The sequence below is a fragment of the Pelodiscus sinensis genome, chromosome 3 (genome assembly GCF_049634645.1).
Source record: "Pelodiscus sinensis isolate JC-2024 chromosome 3, ASM4963464v1, whole genome shotgun sequence".
NCBI classification, from domain to species: Eukaryota; Metazoa; Chordata; order Testudines; family Trionychidae; genus Pelodiscus; species Pelodiscus sinensis.
In genome coordinates, this window is record NC_134713.1 from 92,457,802 (window position 1) to 92,473,104 (window position 15,303).

Below are 15,303 nucleotides of genomic sequence, written 5' to 3' on the forward strand. Positions count from 1 at the left end.
AGCGGCGATTTAAATAATCGCCGCTTCATTTAAATTTAAATGGCTGCCGCGCTGAGCCGATCAGCTGTTTGTCGGCTCAGCGCGGTAGTCTGGTCGCTCCACGGTCGACATCAAAGGCATTGAGGATGAGGCATACCTGGGAGGTCGACAAATGCCTTTGATGTCGACCGTGGAGCGTCCAGACTACCGCGCTGAGCCGACAAACAGCTGATCGGCTCAGCACAGCAGCCATTTAAATTTAAATGAAGCGGCGATTATTTAAATCGCCGCTTCATTTTCCTATGCCGGGTAGTCTAATCTACCTGCCTCTGTCGCCAGAGGCATGTAGTCTAGACATACCCCTAGTGAAATCCAGTAGTCACCAGCCAGTAGATCTTGGAGTTTCTGACAGGTGATCCTGACTGGTTTGGCCAGGAATCCATCAAGCTCTGGCACTTCAGTTGCCCCTTCACCCACTGTCACATGCTGCTCTTGCCATGTGCCTTGGAGCTGCCCCCCTGGGTGCCTCCTACTTTTGCCCATAGTGTGGGAGGAAGAAGAGGAGGGTGCTACTGTCAGGGCGTCCCTCCTCACCTCTTCTGTACCCTATCTCCACACAGAGAGAAGGAGATGGAGGGAGGTTGGCAATGCAAATGTGTCACCTACACAATGTGCGTGTCCCTGTCATGCAAACAAACACACTGTCCTTCACTCTCATCTCCCAACCCAACACACACGTGGGGGGTGGTTGTTGTTTCTGTTTCTGCTTGAAAAATGAGTTATGTTTGGTTTTTGACTGGTCTGGAGAATTTTCATTTCTCTCTTACGCATAATTTAATTCTTTGAGTAGTGAGTTCTAAAATGCCTAACCTGGCATGGCTGGAGTGATTATCCCTATGGTAAGTGCCACTCCTGGAAGTGGCTGGCATGTCCCTGCAGCCCTGGAGAGCGTCAGAACAGGAGGTCTCCATATGCTGTCTTTGCCTGCAGGTACCACCCTCAAGCTCCCAATAATCAATAACTGGGAACTGTGGCCAGCTGTAGGCTCAATGCCTGTAGATGAGGGGGCAGCACATGGTGCCATGGATCCATTACCATACATGCCAGCTGCTTTCAGGAGTGGTGCAGGGCAGGAGTAAGCCTGCCTTAACCCCACTGCTCCACCATCCGGAAGCTGTCTCAATTAAATGGTGCCCAGCCAGAGCCTGCTTCTTGAACCCTTGTCCCAGCCCTGAACCTCCTCCTGAACCCAACCTCCTGCCTCATACGCGAGTCCCCCTGCACCCAAACTCCTTCTCAGAGCTTGCACCCTGAAACTTCTCCTGGACCCCAAGTCTCTCCCCCCTCCTCCCCCGGCCTAACTCAAAGCCCCTCCCACACTCCAAATTCCTTGGCCCAAGAGCAGAGCCTGCATCCTTATCCCAGCCTGGAGAAAGTGAGTGGGGAAGGGCGAGGGAAGGGGGATGGAATGAGCAGGGTGAGGCCTTGGAGAAGGGGTGGAGCAGGGGCAGGGCCTCAAAGAAGGGATGGGAAGGAAGCGGGGCAAGAGTATTTGGGTTTGAGGTAGATCTTGCATTGCATTTAAATTGAAAAAGTGATCTTGTGGTTAAAAAGGTTAGAGACCACTTGTGTAATCTAACAATTAGTATATAGAACTGTCTCTTGCTGTTAAGGTTTGGCACAGTACTTAAGTTACTTAGCCACAATTTACCAATTTATATGACTATTTTCATAAAGCACCATATGAGGTATTATCAATTCAAAGATCCATCAGTCAAAGCTTTAATGGAAGGAGAAACAAGTAGTAAATAGGTATGCAGTAGTCTTCATTATTCTGTCACATGTAGATGCATGTGATTTTTTTTTATTCTTTCATTTAATTTCTTTACTGCTGTTCTGATTTCTTTTTCATTGGCCTGTTTCTTTCTCCTTACCACCTACAGTAGAGGAAGTCATTTTAGAGCTAGCAGTCTGAGATCTTTCATCATTTTTGCATTCAAGACCCCATAAAGTCAGGAAGCAGAGATTTTGTTGAAAATAGGTGCCTCTAGTAACTAAACTTACTTGTCAGCACGGTATAACAGTCCCATGACAGCATCATCCCTGAGGAGACAGGACAGTCCAGAAGTGTGGAAGAGAGTACCGGGGATTGAAAGTACAAATTGTGCCTGTAATGTTGGGTTAATTTAAAAAATGGGAAAAATACTCGAATGAGTTGTTTGCACATTGATCATTGGTTTTTTATTTTTTGTTCTATTTTTGCCAAACATTAGACTCTAGAAAACTTTTTTATCACTGTTTGAGGCCATCAATAGAGGCTACAATCAAATTACAGTAAACTTCCGATAATCCGGCACCTTGAGGACCCAGGGGGTGCTGGATTATCAGATATGCTGGACTATCAGAAGGGAGGGCTATGAGGGGTCTGGAGCTGGGAGGGGATGCCACCCCAAACCCCTCATAGCCCCCCCCTTACGATAGTCAGGCTCTGCCCCAGGAGTCCCTGATTCAGCCGCTGCTGGTCAGTTTCAGCAGCAGCTGAATCGGGGATGCCTGCAATAGAGTAGCTGGGGTACTGCCCGGTTGGTCCTGTAGCGCTGCCCCTCGGGGCTGCGGGACCAACCCGGCAGCACCCCAGCTGCTCTTGGGGACGCCTGGGGCAGAGCAGCTGGAGTGCTGCCGGGTTGGTCCCGCAGCGCCAAAGGATGGCGCTGCGGGACCAACCCAGCAGGACCCCAGCTGCTCTGCCCCAGGCGTCCCCGATTCAGCAGCTGCTGAAACAGATCAGCGGCTGATTCCAGGAAGCCCGGGGCAGAGCTGCTTTGTCCCGGGCTTCCTGGAATCAGCCGCTGATCTGTTTCAGCAGCGGCTGACTTGGGGACCCCTGGGGCAGAGCAGCTGGGGTCCTGCCGGGTTGGTCCCGCAGCGCCGAGGGGCGGCGCTACGAGAGCAACCCCGCAGCACCCCAGATGCTCTGCCCCAGGCGTCCGGATTCAGCCTGCTGGTGAAACGGACGCTGCTGGTCAGTTTCAGCAGCGGCTGAATCCCTACGCCTGGGGCAAAGCAGTTGGGGTGCTGCCGGGTTGGTCCCGTAGCGCCGCCCCTCGGCACTGCGGGACCAACCCGGCAGCACCCCAGCTGCTCTGCTCCCGGCTTCCCTGATTCAGCTGCTGGTCAGTTTCAGCATCAGCTGAATGGGGGAAGCCTGTCAGGCTGCCCCAACACTGCCGGGTTCCTGATGGTGTTGGACCATGAGGAGTCCCGGAGCATTGGATGCCGGACTAATGGAGTTTTACTGTAATGTGTATATGGGTTACTTGAAAAACACCATATATACTTTTATGGTCAATATTCACTTTTCTTTTATCTCTTAAAATATCTTGTGTAAAAAGATTAGATTGTAAGGATTATTGTTTCTTTCCAGATTAATCCTTTTCAACTGACAGTGCTACAGAGCATTCTCATTGCTGAGAGTAGCACCAGCAGAGACAGACAGCTGTTAACTTCTTTCTGCCCCTTAGTAAGAGGCAAGACCTCTGTTGACGTATTGGTCAATATGGGAGAAGCATGCCTCAGCAGCCTCAAGCCATTAGAACGCTTATACTATACAAATAAATGTACAGATTGGATTACTGCAGTGTGCTTTAGATGGAGGTATTTTAAGATTACTTGGAAACTTCAGCTAATATGAACGCAGCTGCCCATGTGCTTAGCCAAGCTACTCAGAACTTGCAATCTTAAAACTGCATTGGCTTCCAGTTTGTTTCCAGATACACGCCCAGTTGTTAGCTCTTTATGGTTTGCATTATGTATTTCAGAGATAAAGAAAAAGAAAGTCTAGGTCCTAACATTGCATTTTAGATTAGCTGCAGCATGCCCAGATTTATTCATCTGCTAGTGGGAGAGGGGATTCTTGTTGGGTCTAAGATTTGGAATTCACTTCCTTCATTGGTCCGATGGAGTTCATGCCTGTTGACCTTGGGTGATATCTAAACATCTTCCCACTATAAATGTTAAAATATAGTTTTGGTTATTTTTTGTAGGTCTGGGATTTGTTTAGTTTACATTCAACTGGTGTAGATTATTTATACTTATTAAAAATATCAGTGCATGCATTTAGAACACAGTTTATAAACGTGTTTAACTATAGACAGAGGAAAAAAAACATCCAGTTAATCTTCCTGTCAATTCGAGATTGTTTCTCAAAGTATGTGTAAAGATTTGTCACAATACTCTTCAGACCTAGATGCATGCCACTCATGTCTCCGAACCCCAGCTGTTTCATGCATAATAAGGATGGTTCCTCACTCATGTCCTATGTTATTACTCATGCTGAGTAGTACCTTTTTAGTGGGACTATTAATTTAAATGAGGTATTACTCAGGGTGGGCAAAAATGTCGGAATCAGGCCCTGGGAGTAACGGTAGTTTGGAATAGGAAGCCTAATCCGAACTATCTAGTTCGTGCTGCGTGTAGCCGCGGGCGCAGATTCCGAACTAGCGGACATTTAAAAATGGCGACGCCCGGCAATATGCAAATGAAGCCCGGGAAATTCAAATCCCGGGCTTCATTTGCAACTCCGGTTGCCTACATTAACCACCCTAGTTCGAACTAGGGTGGTAGTGTAGACATACCCTAAGTGACTTTGAGAGCAGTGTTTATGTAAACAGCATATTTTAAGAAAATATTGGTGAATATTTGTGTAAAATTGATTTTAAACTTTTAAACAAGAACATTCCCACTAGAAACCTGATTCTAAGAGTAATGATCAGACACTTGCGAAGCAGAGACTATACTGCATGACTTACATGTTCATCTGAAACCAACCAATCAGCATATTGAATACTTTCAACAAACTGCTTGCAAACAATCTGCAAGATAATTTTTTGTCTAGGAAAGTATTTGGTAAATAAATATTAATAGCAACTAAAGTTGAAAACACTGTAAGCTGCTAATGGACAGTTTATGAACCAAAAGAGAAACTAAATTATTTGCTACAAATAATTCACTTTGTGTAGATTATAGAAGTCCCTTTTAAAAAAAAGAATTGTTCACTGTGATTTCACATTGAACAAACAGAAAATCAAGTGCAGATCCATAATTTGAAGATTCTTGGTTTACAAGAATATGAAGAAGGTGAAAAGTTAATAGTCTTTTCTGACAAATGGCTGCTAGAGATTTTGCAGTTCAACGCAACTGATGACCCTTCCTGCTTGTGAGGGGGATTGGATCACATCCAGGGAAAGTGACAAGTGCTGTATAACTATTATTGCTTGTGTAACTGATTTGAGAGAGACTCCTACAACAGCAAAGGGCATTGAAATCCATTATTTATAAGGGTAAACAGATCTTTTTTCCCTCTGGTTTTACTACCATGAAGCAAAAGGAGATCTAGTAAAACAACTCTCCAAGAGTGTATGTATAAATATATATTTTAAAAGATGTATATAATATTTTATGCAAACATTATGTTAGGGATGTGAATGTTAAACCAGTGGGGGATGAAGCAGCCTGTCAGCAGTGGGGGGAAGAGCTGCTCCAGCCAGGGTGGGAGTGTCCCTCTTCCCCCGCATGAACCGCCTTTTTATTGGTTAACCAGTAAAACAATACATTTAACCAGTTAACCAATTAAATGGGATTTTACATTCCTACATTATGTGCAGCTTCATGGCTTGGGCTAAAGAATATTCAGAGGATTTCTTTTATTCTATAACAGCCTGCAAACTATTGTATACTCTAAGAAGTAAGGTTTAATTTGGATTTGGATAAGAAATTCCCCCATACATATTACCAGCTATTAAGAAAAAGCTAGTTCTTTTAATCCATACTTAGCATACATGCTTACATTTGTTTCTTGCTGCCTCTGTATATAAAAATATACAATTTTCTCACATTAGCCTGTGTACAATTTGAATTTTTTGGATTCTTTCCTGTCCAGCCTCTCCCCATTAGAGGATGGTGGATGGACTACTAGTGTTGTTTTAAAAGGGTTCTAAAAGATTTGCACCTTACTTTTGTGGCATTAGCTCATATATTCAGCATTTTGATCAAGTAAGTTATGTGCATTCTGGATGTGAGTGGAAGGACAATTTGATATTCATTGTGTAAAGTGTGCTTGAAATGTCCGTGAATGAAACATCAGCTCAGAGTTAGGTTTTATCTGAAAATGTTTTTTCGCTTTTTTTTTTTTCCAGTGCATGCATCATGAATGAATCAGCCTCAAGTGCAAGTGGCCAGGAGTTTGATGTATTTAGTGTCATGGACTGGAAGGATGGCATAGGCACTCTGCCAGGAAGTGATTTAAAGGTAAGTAAGATACGTATTTTTTAAAAACACTGTTATTAAAAACTGTAAATGCTTAGGAATGGGGGGAGTGTGTGTCACCCACTGGTAATTGGGTGTTGTACTCCTTTCTGTACCTGCTCCACAGAGAATATAGGTCTGTAAGAGCACGTCTACACTACGTGGAAGATTGATATTGCCGTGGCTGATCTTCCTGGGTTCGATTTAGCAGATCTAAATCAAACTCAGAGGGTGCCTCTGTCAGCACTGATACTCTTGCCCTTCAAAAGGAGCAAGGGAATATTTCTGTCGGCCTCCTGCTTTATGAATGACACTGAAATGTGATATAAGATATGTCGACTCCAGCTCTGCTATATAATTTACATAAGTTACTTCCACTATAGTGTAGACCAGGCCTTACTGCCCTCAGCTGAAGGCTGTTTTAAGATGAAGCTGTAGAAAAGCTTTAGCTTTGAAGATGTCTCGTTTAATTCCTGGTGTATGTTAAAATGGCAGCTGTCAGATAGCTATGCAAATACACAAGAGAAACAGGAGTCTAACTCTAGCTTAGAGCTCAAGTTCCCACAAGCCAGTAAATTGAAAAACTAAGGCTGAACATTTCATTTTTAAAATGATATTGTCACCCCTTTAAATCTTGTTTGCAATATTGTTGTATCTGTGTCGGTCCCAAGATGTTGATGAGGTAATGCTTTTTGTTGGACCAACAGACATAAAGAAGAGCTCTCAGTAGCCCAAAAGCTTCTCTTTCACCAACTGAAATTCTCATCCACCTTCTCTCTCTCTCTTCAAATTTAGTCAGTTTTAAAAATGAGTAAAAGATACTGTATGAACCCTGTCTTTTTATGGCTTTACAGTTGCATTTTATTTTTTTAAATGTTTTCTCTAGTTCCTTGTTGTCTGAAAGATACACAGACATGTGGGTGGAATTCACCCCAGTAGAAGTATTAAATGAATACTTCTGATTGTTAGGACATTTTAGAAACCTGAATACTTCGATTTATCTCTTTCAAAATATAGATCAGGAATGTAATATGTAACATTTTAAAAATTCTGAAATGCTAAAGTTAAAAAAAATAGACTATACATTTTTAGCTGGTTGTTTGTTTTTTGTCCTTAGGCTTTCAAGCTTTCTTGCTGAAGGCCTTCAGCTGTTTAACAAAAGCTACGGCTATGATATTAGAGACCCTTCTTCATAAAATTGTTATTGCAAATAGAATTTGTATGTAATTCCACTCAACTAACATTAGTGGTTTTTTTTTAGAGTTTATTTTTACAAGGTTTCAAATATTCATTTATAAATACTCTGGGTTAAACTACTCTGGGTTAAAGAACTGTATGTCCACTGGTGCCTTAAGATTTGTGTTACTGGAGTCAAGTGCCCTAGAAAGTGGGAGATGGGTTTCAGATTTAGGATAAATGTATTATGTAATTTTTTGACTACATTAGAAGCAAATAATATTGTGGAATGCTAATGGAATAGAATGGATAGAAAATATTGCAATGCCATTGTATAAATCCATGCTATACCGGTAGCTGGAGTACTGTGATTAGATCTAGTTACCTTATTTCAGACACGAGAGAGCAGAAATGAGGGTAGATTGCTTTAAATCACCATGAGTTAGATTACCAATCTTAATGATTTAAGTAAGCAAACAAAACTTTAAAGCATAGATTATAATTGTCTTGCAGTTGTACTTTTTAATTATTTTCCTAGAGAAAGGTTGATTTCACTGATTGGTAACTATTAAAGTATGTTGATTAGCAACTAAATATTGCCTTTACACAAAATTCCGTTCCGCTTTCTGCTCATCAGGAGGATGCACTACATCTATACGTGTTTTTATATATCTTCCCTTACATTTATTCAGCTTCTTAATTTTTTACATTTTTATGATGCTAGAAAATGGTAAATGATGCATTTCCTATTTCATACTTTTTTACTGAAATTAGTGCAAAACTCAACTTTTTATAATGATTAAATATGCTAGAAAACTTAAATATGCTAGATACCTAAGAAAAACATTTATTAAAATGTTATCAAAACATATTTTGAATTTAAACCTGATTTATTAAATAAAGAAGATATTTTCTGTAGTTAGTAAATTGAACTGGTTGTTTCTGATTATTATGTCCTTCAAGTTTTTAGAACTAGTAGAATTTAGTCTTAAATCTGGCTTTTGTTTATAGATTGAAAGAGGAGAATGAGCCTTCCTGTTTTTTTTAACTTCTAATTGGCTTATTAATGTTGACTGAATTAGTCTTTGAACTGTACTAGCTGAAATTAACTGAAATAAAGAAAATATTCTCTCTGCACTAGCAGAGAAGGGTGCTGCTGTCAAAAGCTGGTCTATAACTTCAACAAATTCAAGTTCCAAGTGCTTAGCCAGTGATTTCTCTGTGGTTTGACTTTCTTTATAACTTGGGCAACATAAGTAAAACACATACTTACTTTTTGTTTAATTTCAATTATTTAAATAATTTTAGGAAGTATAGGGCTTAACATACATTGTCAATTTCAAATTTAATTTTAAATAAGGTTATTTAATAGGTGAGTTGAATTTAAATTTAAAAATCAGTTTCAATAAAATTGTCTGATTTTTTTTTTTTTTTTTTTTTAATAATTTTTATCCACTATAGCGGAGACAGAGGTCATTCAAAGATGGGTAACAACATTATTAGATGCAAGGAAAAACTTCCATGTGAAGAGTGACTGAAAAGATTGGGTCTAGTACCTGAGGCCCCAAGTCAGGAAAGCACTTAAGTATATACTTATGTATATCCCTGTTCAAAAAAGCATGAACTTAAATTGAAGTATATGTTTAAGTCCCCTAAACTTCAGTTGTATTTAAGCATATGCTTATGTGCTTGGTGTTTAGGAATGCTTTCCTGAATCTGGGCTTTAGAGAAAAGACAAATATAAGAGGAAACAAGATAAACTTATACCTAAAGATATAGAGAAATCAGGTAGGCAAATGTATTAATCCAGGTTCATAATATGACAACAGAGGAATCTTAAATGAAAATGAGATGAAAGACAGCAAATAGATTTTCAGAGAACGCACAGTTAGTTTGGAAGAAGTCCTTGTCACATGATCTCATGGAGGCCAAGAGCTCAGAAGTCTGCACCACCATGTTGGATGTTTGTGGATTACAAGCACATACAGAGTTGTTGGGGGATAAGGATTTAAAAACAAGATTTGGAAGGAATATAAACATTAATGCTTCAGGTTATAAACCAGCCTCCAAGTAGCAGTGGTTAAAAGAAACTTGCCTGGTAAGTAGAATATTCCACAGTTGCTTGTTGCAGAGTCTTGTTCCTTAGTCTGAAGCCTGTTTTGCTGGACAGGTTACTACAGGGCCATTGGTTTTATCCACTGTTGCCATTCTTACTAGGGATGTGAATGGGTAACTGGTTAACCCGTTACCTGGTACCTGGGAGCTGCCCTGTCAGGACTTCGCACGGGGCTGGGAGCCAGCAGCCCTCTTTGCCCCCTGGACTGGAGCAGGGCCTTCCCCTCCCAAGGCAGGGGTTGCTCTGACCGGAATTGAGCAGTCTCTGCGTGTGGCTGGCGGGAGGGGAGAGGAGCACTCCAGCTCAGCCATGGTAAGCTGAAGGGGAGCTGCTCTAGCCCGACTGGCTGGAGTGACCCCCTGCCCGCACCCCCTTTAATCAGTTAACTGGTTAACCAATTAAACAGGATTTTACATGCCTACTTGGGGGGAGGAGGGAGAATAAGACCTGTTCATCTTCTGAAATACATCATTTTGTTGATCCTGTGTTGTGTATCTTGAGTGGTTCAATATCTGCATTATTTGAGTTTTAAGACTGAAAAGGAGAATTCTTTTTAAATTCAAACTAATTATTTTTGTGAAGTTCTAGGCTTGTGTCATACAAGATGTCAATCTGAATTCTCACAGTGACCTTGTAATCTATGAATATAATGAATAGATGGTACCTGTCCTAAAGAATTTACTATCTAACAATAAGATGAAAGACAACAGGCAAATATGGCAAATAGCACAAGGTAACAATAAGCCATTTAAGTTTGCTATACTAACCAGTGATGATAGCCTAGCAGATGCCTAACAGTTCTTATGTGTTTTAAAGGAATACAGCAAACATGGCTTTTAATAAAGATATTGTAAGGATTATGTGGGGGGTTTTTTAAGAGGGAGAGAGCCTAACTGGTTGCATGGGAGAAAGCATAAACGTCCATGTTGGAAAAGTTGACAGATGGACTGGCACTGTTGGCAGATCAAAGGGATAGCTCAACAGCTGACTAGAACTTAAGGGTTCATAGAGTGGAGATAGTCAGCGAACAACCTTAACAATGGAGGCAAGAAGCCTGGGCTTGATGCATTGGGAAGGGAGCCAGTGAAGAGTTTCTGAGAAGGGCATGAAGTGGTCAAAATGATAAGCCAGCACAGTGATTTTTTTCACAGTAGTGTTTTGAATGGACAGAAAGGAGAAGGTTATAGTTGTCCAGATGTGAGATAATGAAGGCCTGGATGAGAGTTTTAACTGTAGCAGTGGGGTGGCATAGAGATGCTATGGAGAAAACATTTGTTCATAAAATGGATACCAACATAATACTGCACTTTGACATTTTTCACTTTTAAATGTACATTACTTTTCCCCTTCATCTTAGGTCAGAAAAAAATCTGGCTCTCTAGGTAGCTTTTAAAAAATAAAATGGAATGGGGACAGGGGAGCAGAGGGATTAAAATTAGGTTTATGCTGAAAAGCAATTTACGGACTTCACAATTGAGCCATTATCGTACTGCTGACACACACTATAATAATTATTCAGTAAAATAATTTACCCATATATGTTCCATATCAGAAGAATACATTAGGAGCGAAATCTTTTCCTGCTAGTGGAAATACTTAGAAATTTTCAAATGGAGAAAATAGCTTGAGATTTTGCATTCTTGACATGCTTCATGTGACTGCTGATGAATGAAATGTGGAAATGGGGAATGGTAGAGAAGGTTATCTGGACACTTCTGCACAATCAGAAAGTAGCTCCACAGGGTTATGTGATTTAGTTATTACTAGGCAGGGCCTTTAATACTGTTTGGAACTGATATAAAAATGCCTTCCCCTTGCCCTGAAGGAATAGGTAACATATAGCAGCAGCCTTTCAGAGTGAGTAAGCTTACATACCTTTTTCATAAATGAAGAACTCATTAATTCCATGAAGGATATAAAATGCGAGGTATTTACATTGAAATATAATGGAAAAATGCTGTGAAAATTTCTTGTTGAAAAATGCACACAACATTATAACTCACATAGTTTACAGCAGGGGTGGGCAAAATCTGGCCCACAGGCTAGATGCAGCCTGCTATGACACTTCAGGCTGCTAATTTCGAACATCCCAGCAGAGTGCTTCTGCTTTGGTTCCACACTTGGCTCAAAGCAGCTGGCTGCTGGGACAGACGTGTCTCTGCACACCCCTTAAGGGAGAGCAATGGATCTGTGTGTGCTGCCTGTGTCCATAAGCACCCCTTCTGCAGTTCCCATTGGCTGATTTCTGCATTTAAAATGTAGAGCCATGGTGGTCTCGAGCTGGCTCTGGTAGCTATCCCTGCTGCAGAGCAGCCCCTTTATCAACTAATTGTGTAGTCGATACGAATTGTATTGACTACACGATTAGCCAAATAACCGCTCTTTAACATCCTTAGTTTAAAGTAACCTTTTTTTCTGTTTTGAAATTTTAAGTATCTCATGCTTTTGAGATTTGTTGGTTATTCACATTTGTTCACATATTTTTATGTAATGCTTACAAACTGAGCACTGTTTTGAATATTCAGCATCTGTTGACCTTTGTTTTTGGTCAGCTAGGTTACTTTTTATTTGAGTTCTCTGATCAGATGATGCATTTTTCTGTTGTTACGATAAATCACTTTCTGTCCATGCACCCTCTCTCTACTATACTTATACCCTTCCCGTCAATAGGAGATGTTCTGGCACAAATATGTGTTCTTGCAGGAGTAAGCATAAACAGTTGCATTTGCATGAATACAAGTGAACAAAAATTAATTCTAGAAATCTTCAAAAACATTGTGTATGGTCACAATGAAATGTGATTTAGAATGTCTGAGATGTTTCTAAGTAACTTTTCTCAGACCAGGTCTACACTACAGCCAAAGATTGTCTTACGGTACACAATTCCAACTATGTAAAAATCGTAGTAATAGTAGTTGTATCTGAAGCTGAGCTTCAGTACTGTCCTAACAGTGGGCGATTGATGGGAGAAATGTTCCTGTAAACTTCCCTTACTCCTCATGAGGAGTAAGAGTTCCAGCGACAATGGATCTTTTAGATCAGAAGATCAGCCCCCCTCCCCCCCCGAGTTGATCTTCTCCATAGTCTAGATGGGGCCTCAGTATTTGTAATCATTCATTACAGACATTCTCTTGTTCAGTGTAAAATAGAGATTTCTGAAAACATGGAGTTATCATTTTGTCTGATATCGCTGAAGCATGGTGATGCGACTCAAAAATACGATCATGGGAGTTGGGTACTATGGCTTTTATTTCCAGTTCTGTGCCAGATTTTTTATCCTCGCCTCAATTTCTAGGTTATTAAATGGTGAGAATACTATATCATAGATATGTTATGAAACTTAATTATTCTTTGAGGTCTCTGGAAAGAATATATTATAGAAATAGATTTTCATGCATATAGCTCACAAAATATAACTAATTAAAATCCTCACAATGCTTTGAATGTACAAAGTGCTAAATAAAGGCTATACATATTTTTAAAAGGTATAAATCTAGAAATATAATCAGAAAACAGGGAAAACTAAAAATTGTAGTTAAGTAGTTTATTTGATGAGGAAGTTCTGAGAGTAGTATAGTGAGGATCATTTTAGTCTGGATAGTTGTAATGAAGTAGGCACACTAGAATGCTGGTATTTTAGACACATGACATGTAACGCTGAAGTTTATAACTCTTCTCTTTAATAGACTAAGTAGCATGTGCAGATCTGCAACGCTTCAGTGCTTTCGAATTGCTTTTCACTAGGCAAGGTTGGCTGATAACTTCTGAAGTGAAGAGTGTATGTAAATTACTTAAAAAAAAATCACCGTGTGCTAAATGCATACAGGAACACCATAACTTCAAGATTTAAGTGCTTTCATCAAATTGGAAAAACTGTAATAATTTAAAAATGCTTCCTGCTGGAGTGACTGAAGGTTTATACACTGCTTTGTTGTTTGTTTGTTTTTTTGTAATTGTTGTGTTTCCAATGTGAACTGTGATATACGGCAGGGATGTAGTTTGAGGTCACTTCATCCAGCTAACGAATGGCAATTAAACTGAACAAAAATGAACAATTAAATATGTTGTTTACGAAAGTAATCATCCTGCAAATAAACAGAGCTTAGTTCATTAAAACAAAAATTATACAGCAGATAAATACTAGAGTGTGGTCAGTTAATTAGAGTGATGTGGGATACTCCCAGCTAAGTCTTAAAGGAGGTAACTAAATGTAGGGTGTGGGCAGCCTTATGTCTTCTTCTTGTATACGGAGGTATATGAGTACATAGTGGGCCATACCAAAGATTTACCCAGTGTCCTGTCTTCAGGCAGTGACCAGTGCTAGGTGCCACTTGGGAATGAACAAAACAGGGCAATTTCAAGTGATCCATCCCCTTTTGTCCAGCTCTAGCTTCTGGCAACTGGAGGTTTAGGAATATCAAGAGCATGTGTTGCATCCCTAATAGCTTATCCTTCATGAACTTTTCCAATACTTTTTTTGAACCTAATTCTATTTTAGGCTTCACAGTATCTCCAGAGGAGTGATTCCACAAGTTGACTATTGTATGAAGTTAGTTCCTTGTGTTTGCTTTAAATCTGGTGCTTGTTAATTTCATTGTATAACCCCCCCCTTTTTTAGACATTCTTTCTGTTAAGCGGCCACTGTCCTTGTCTGTCTGTCATGGGATTTTCAACTTGACACTCCTGTGCATGTGCCGGGGTGGCCAGTTCCTGCACATGCGCCAACATGGCCTACCCCACCTGCTCCTGCAGGTGTGCTCTGCCACTTGGCTCAGTGCTAACAGTTAGCAACTAGCTTGAATCGTACTTAGCCATCTAGTCCTTCTCCTAAATTGCCAGCTTTAAACTTTATTTTTGACTTTTTGGTGCACTTTTGTATTAATTGTAGTATTTTGGTATGCTTTTAGAATGATTGTCTTTTTAAAAAGTGGTTTTTTTTTGTGTTGCATGAAAGGTAAATAGCACTTACCTCTTCACTTTCTTTTATAATATTCATGATTTTATAGACTTTTGTCATATATACACTTAGTCATCTTTTCTCTTTTGGAAACTTTATGGTTTTTATGCAATGTATAAACACAAAGTAAAATGAAACAATAAGCACAGGCAAAAGGTGAAAATGACAAAATCCATTTTGCATTATGTAAGAAAACCGAGGAAAAAAATAAAAAAAACCCCCTGAGCCCAAAGAGGTCATAGAGGGCGTCAGTTTTTGGTGACTAAATAAGTGACTAGATAAGTGAGACTATAACCTATGTGTATTGGGCTCTAAAATATACTAACTTGCAAAAGTATGCAATAGTTTCATGACAGTCTCATATTTTTTCCATGTGTGTCTGTTAGCTATTTTTCCATTAATACAGTAGTAGAAATTCATTAAGCTAGTCTGTGAGAGGAATTACAGATTTCTGTTTTCTCAAAATTAATTATTTTGACCTCTAAAATAGTTACTGCAGTTTATTTCTTAAAAGTTAACTGGTAATTGTCTGACACCCCTGAAACAAATAGGCTTGGAGAAGGAAAGATAGTGTCACTTAATTTTTTGAGAGACCACTGAATATGGTGCTTCAGAACACACAAATTTTTGAAAGGTGTAGAGAATATGCAAAATGTTGCATGTTTTTATTTGCATTCTCAGCATTTGCTGTGTGTTGCCAATCTAGTCTTAAATAAATGTTTTAAAGTCCATTATTACTCATTCATTATCTTATTCTGGAAGAATTGCAAGG

The 15,303-nt window shown here is 39.9% G+C and overlaps 1 protein-coding gene across 7 annotated transcripts in view; it reads left to right on the plus strand.

Annotated features, from left to right (window-relative positions):
* The window catches only part of L3MBTL3 (L3MBTL histone methyl-lysine binding protein 3), a 161,227-nt gene that overhangs the window by 19,771 nt on the left and 126,153 nt on the right, over positions 1-15,303 (plus strand). For all 7 annotated transcript variants that reach the window (XM_075924145.1, XM_006118587.3, XM_025182380.2 and 4 more), the window contains one exon: positions 6,174-6,285. In XM_075924145.1, the coding sequence (XP_075780260.1) occupies positions 6,184-6,285 (102 nt within the window). In that variant the 5' untranslated portion in view covers positions 6,174-6,183. The remainder of the gene's footprint in view (positions 1-6,173; positions 6,286-15,303) is intronic.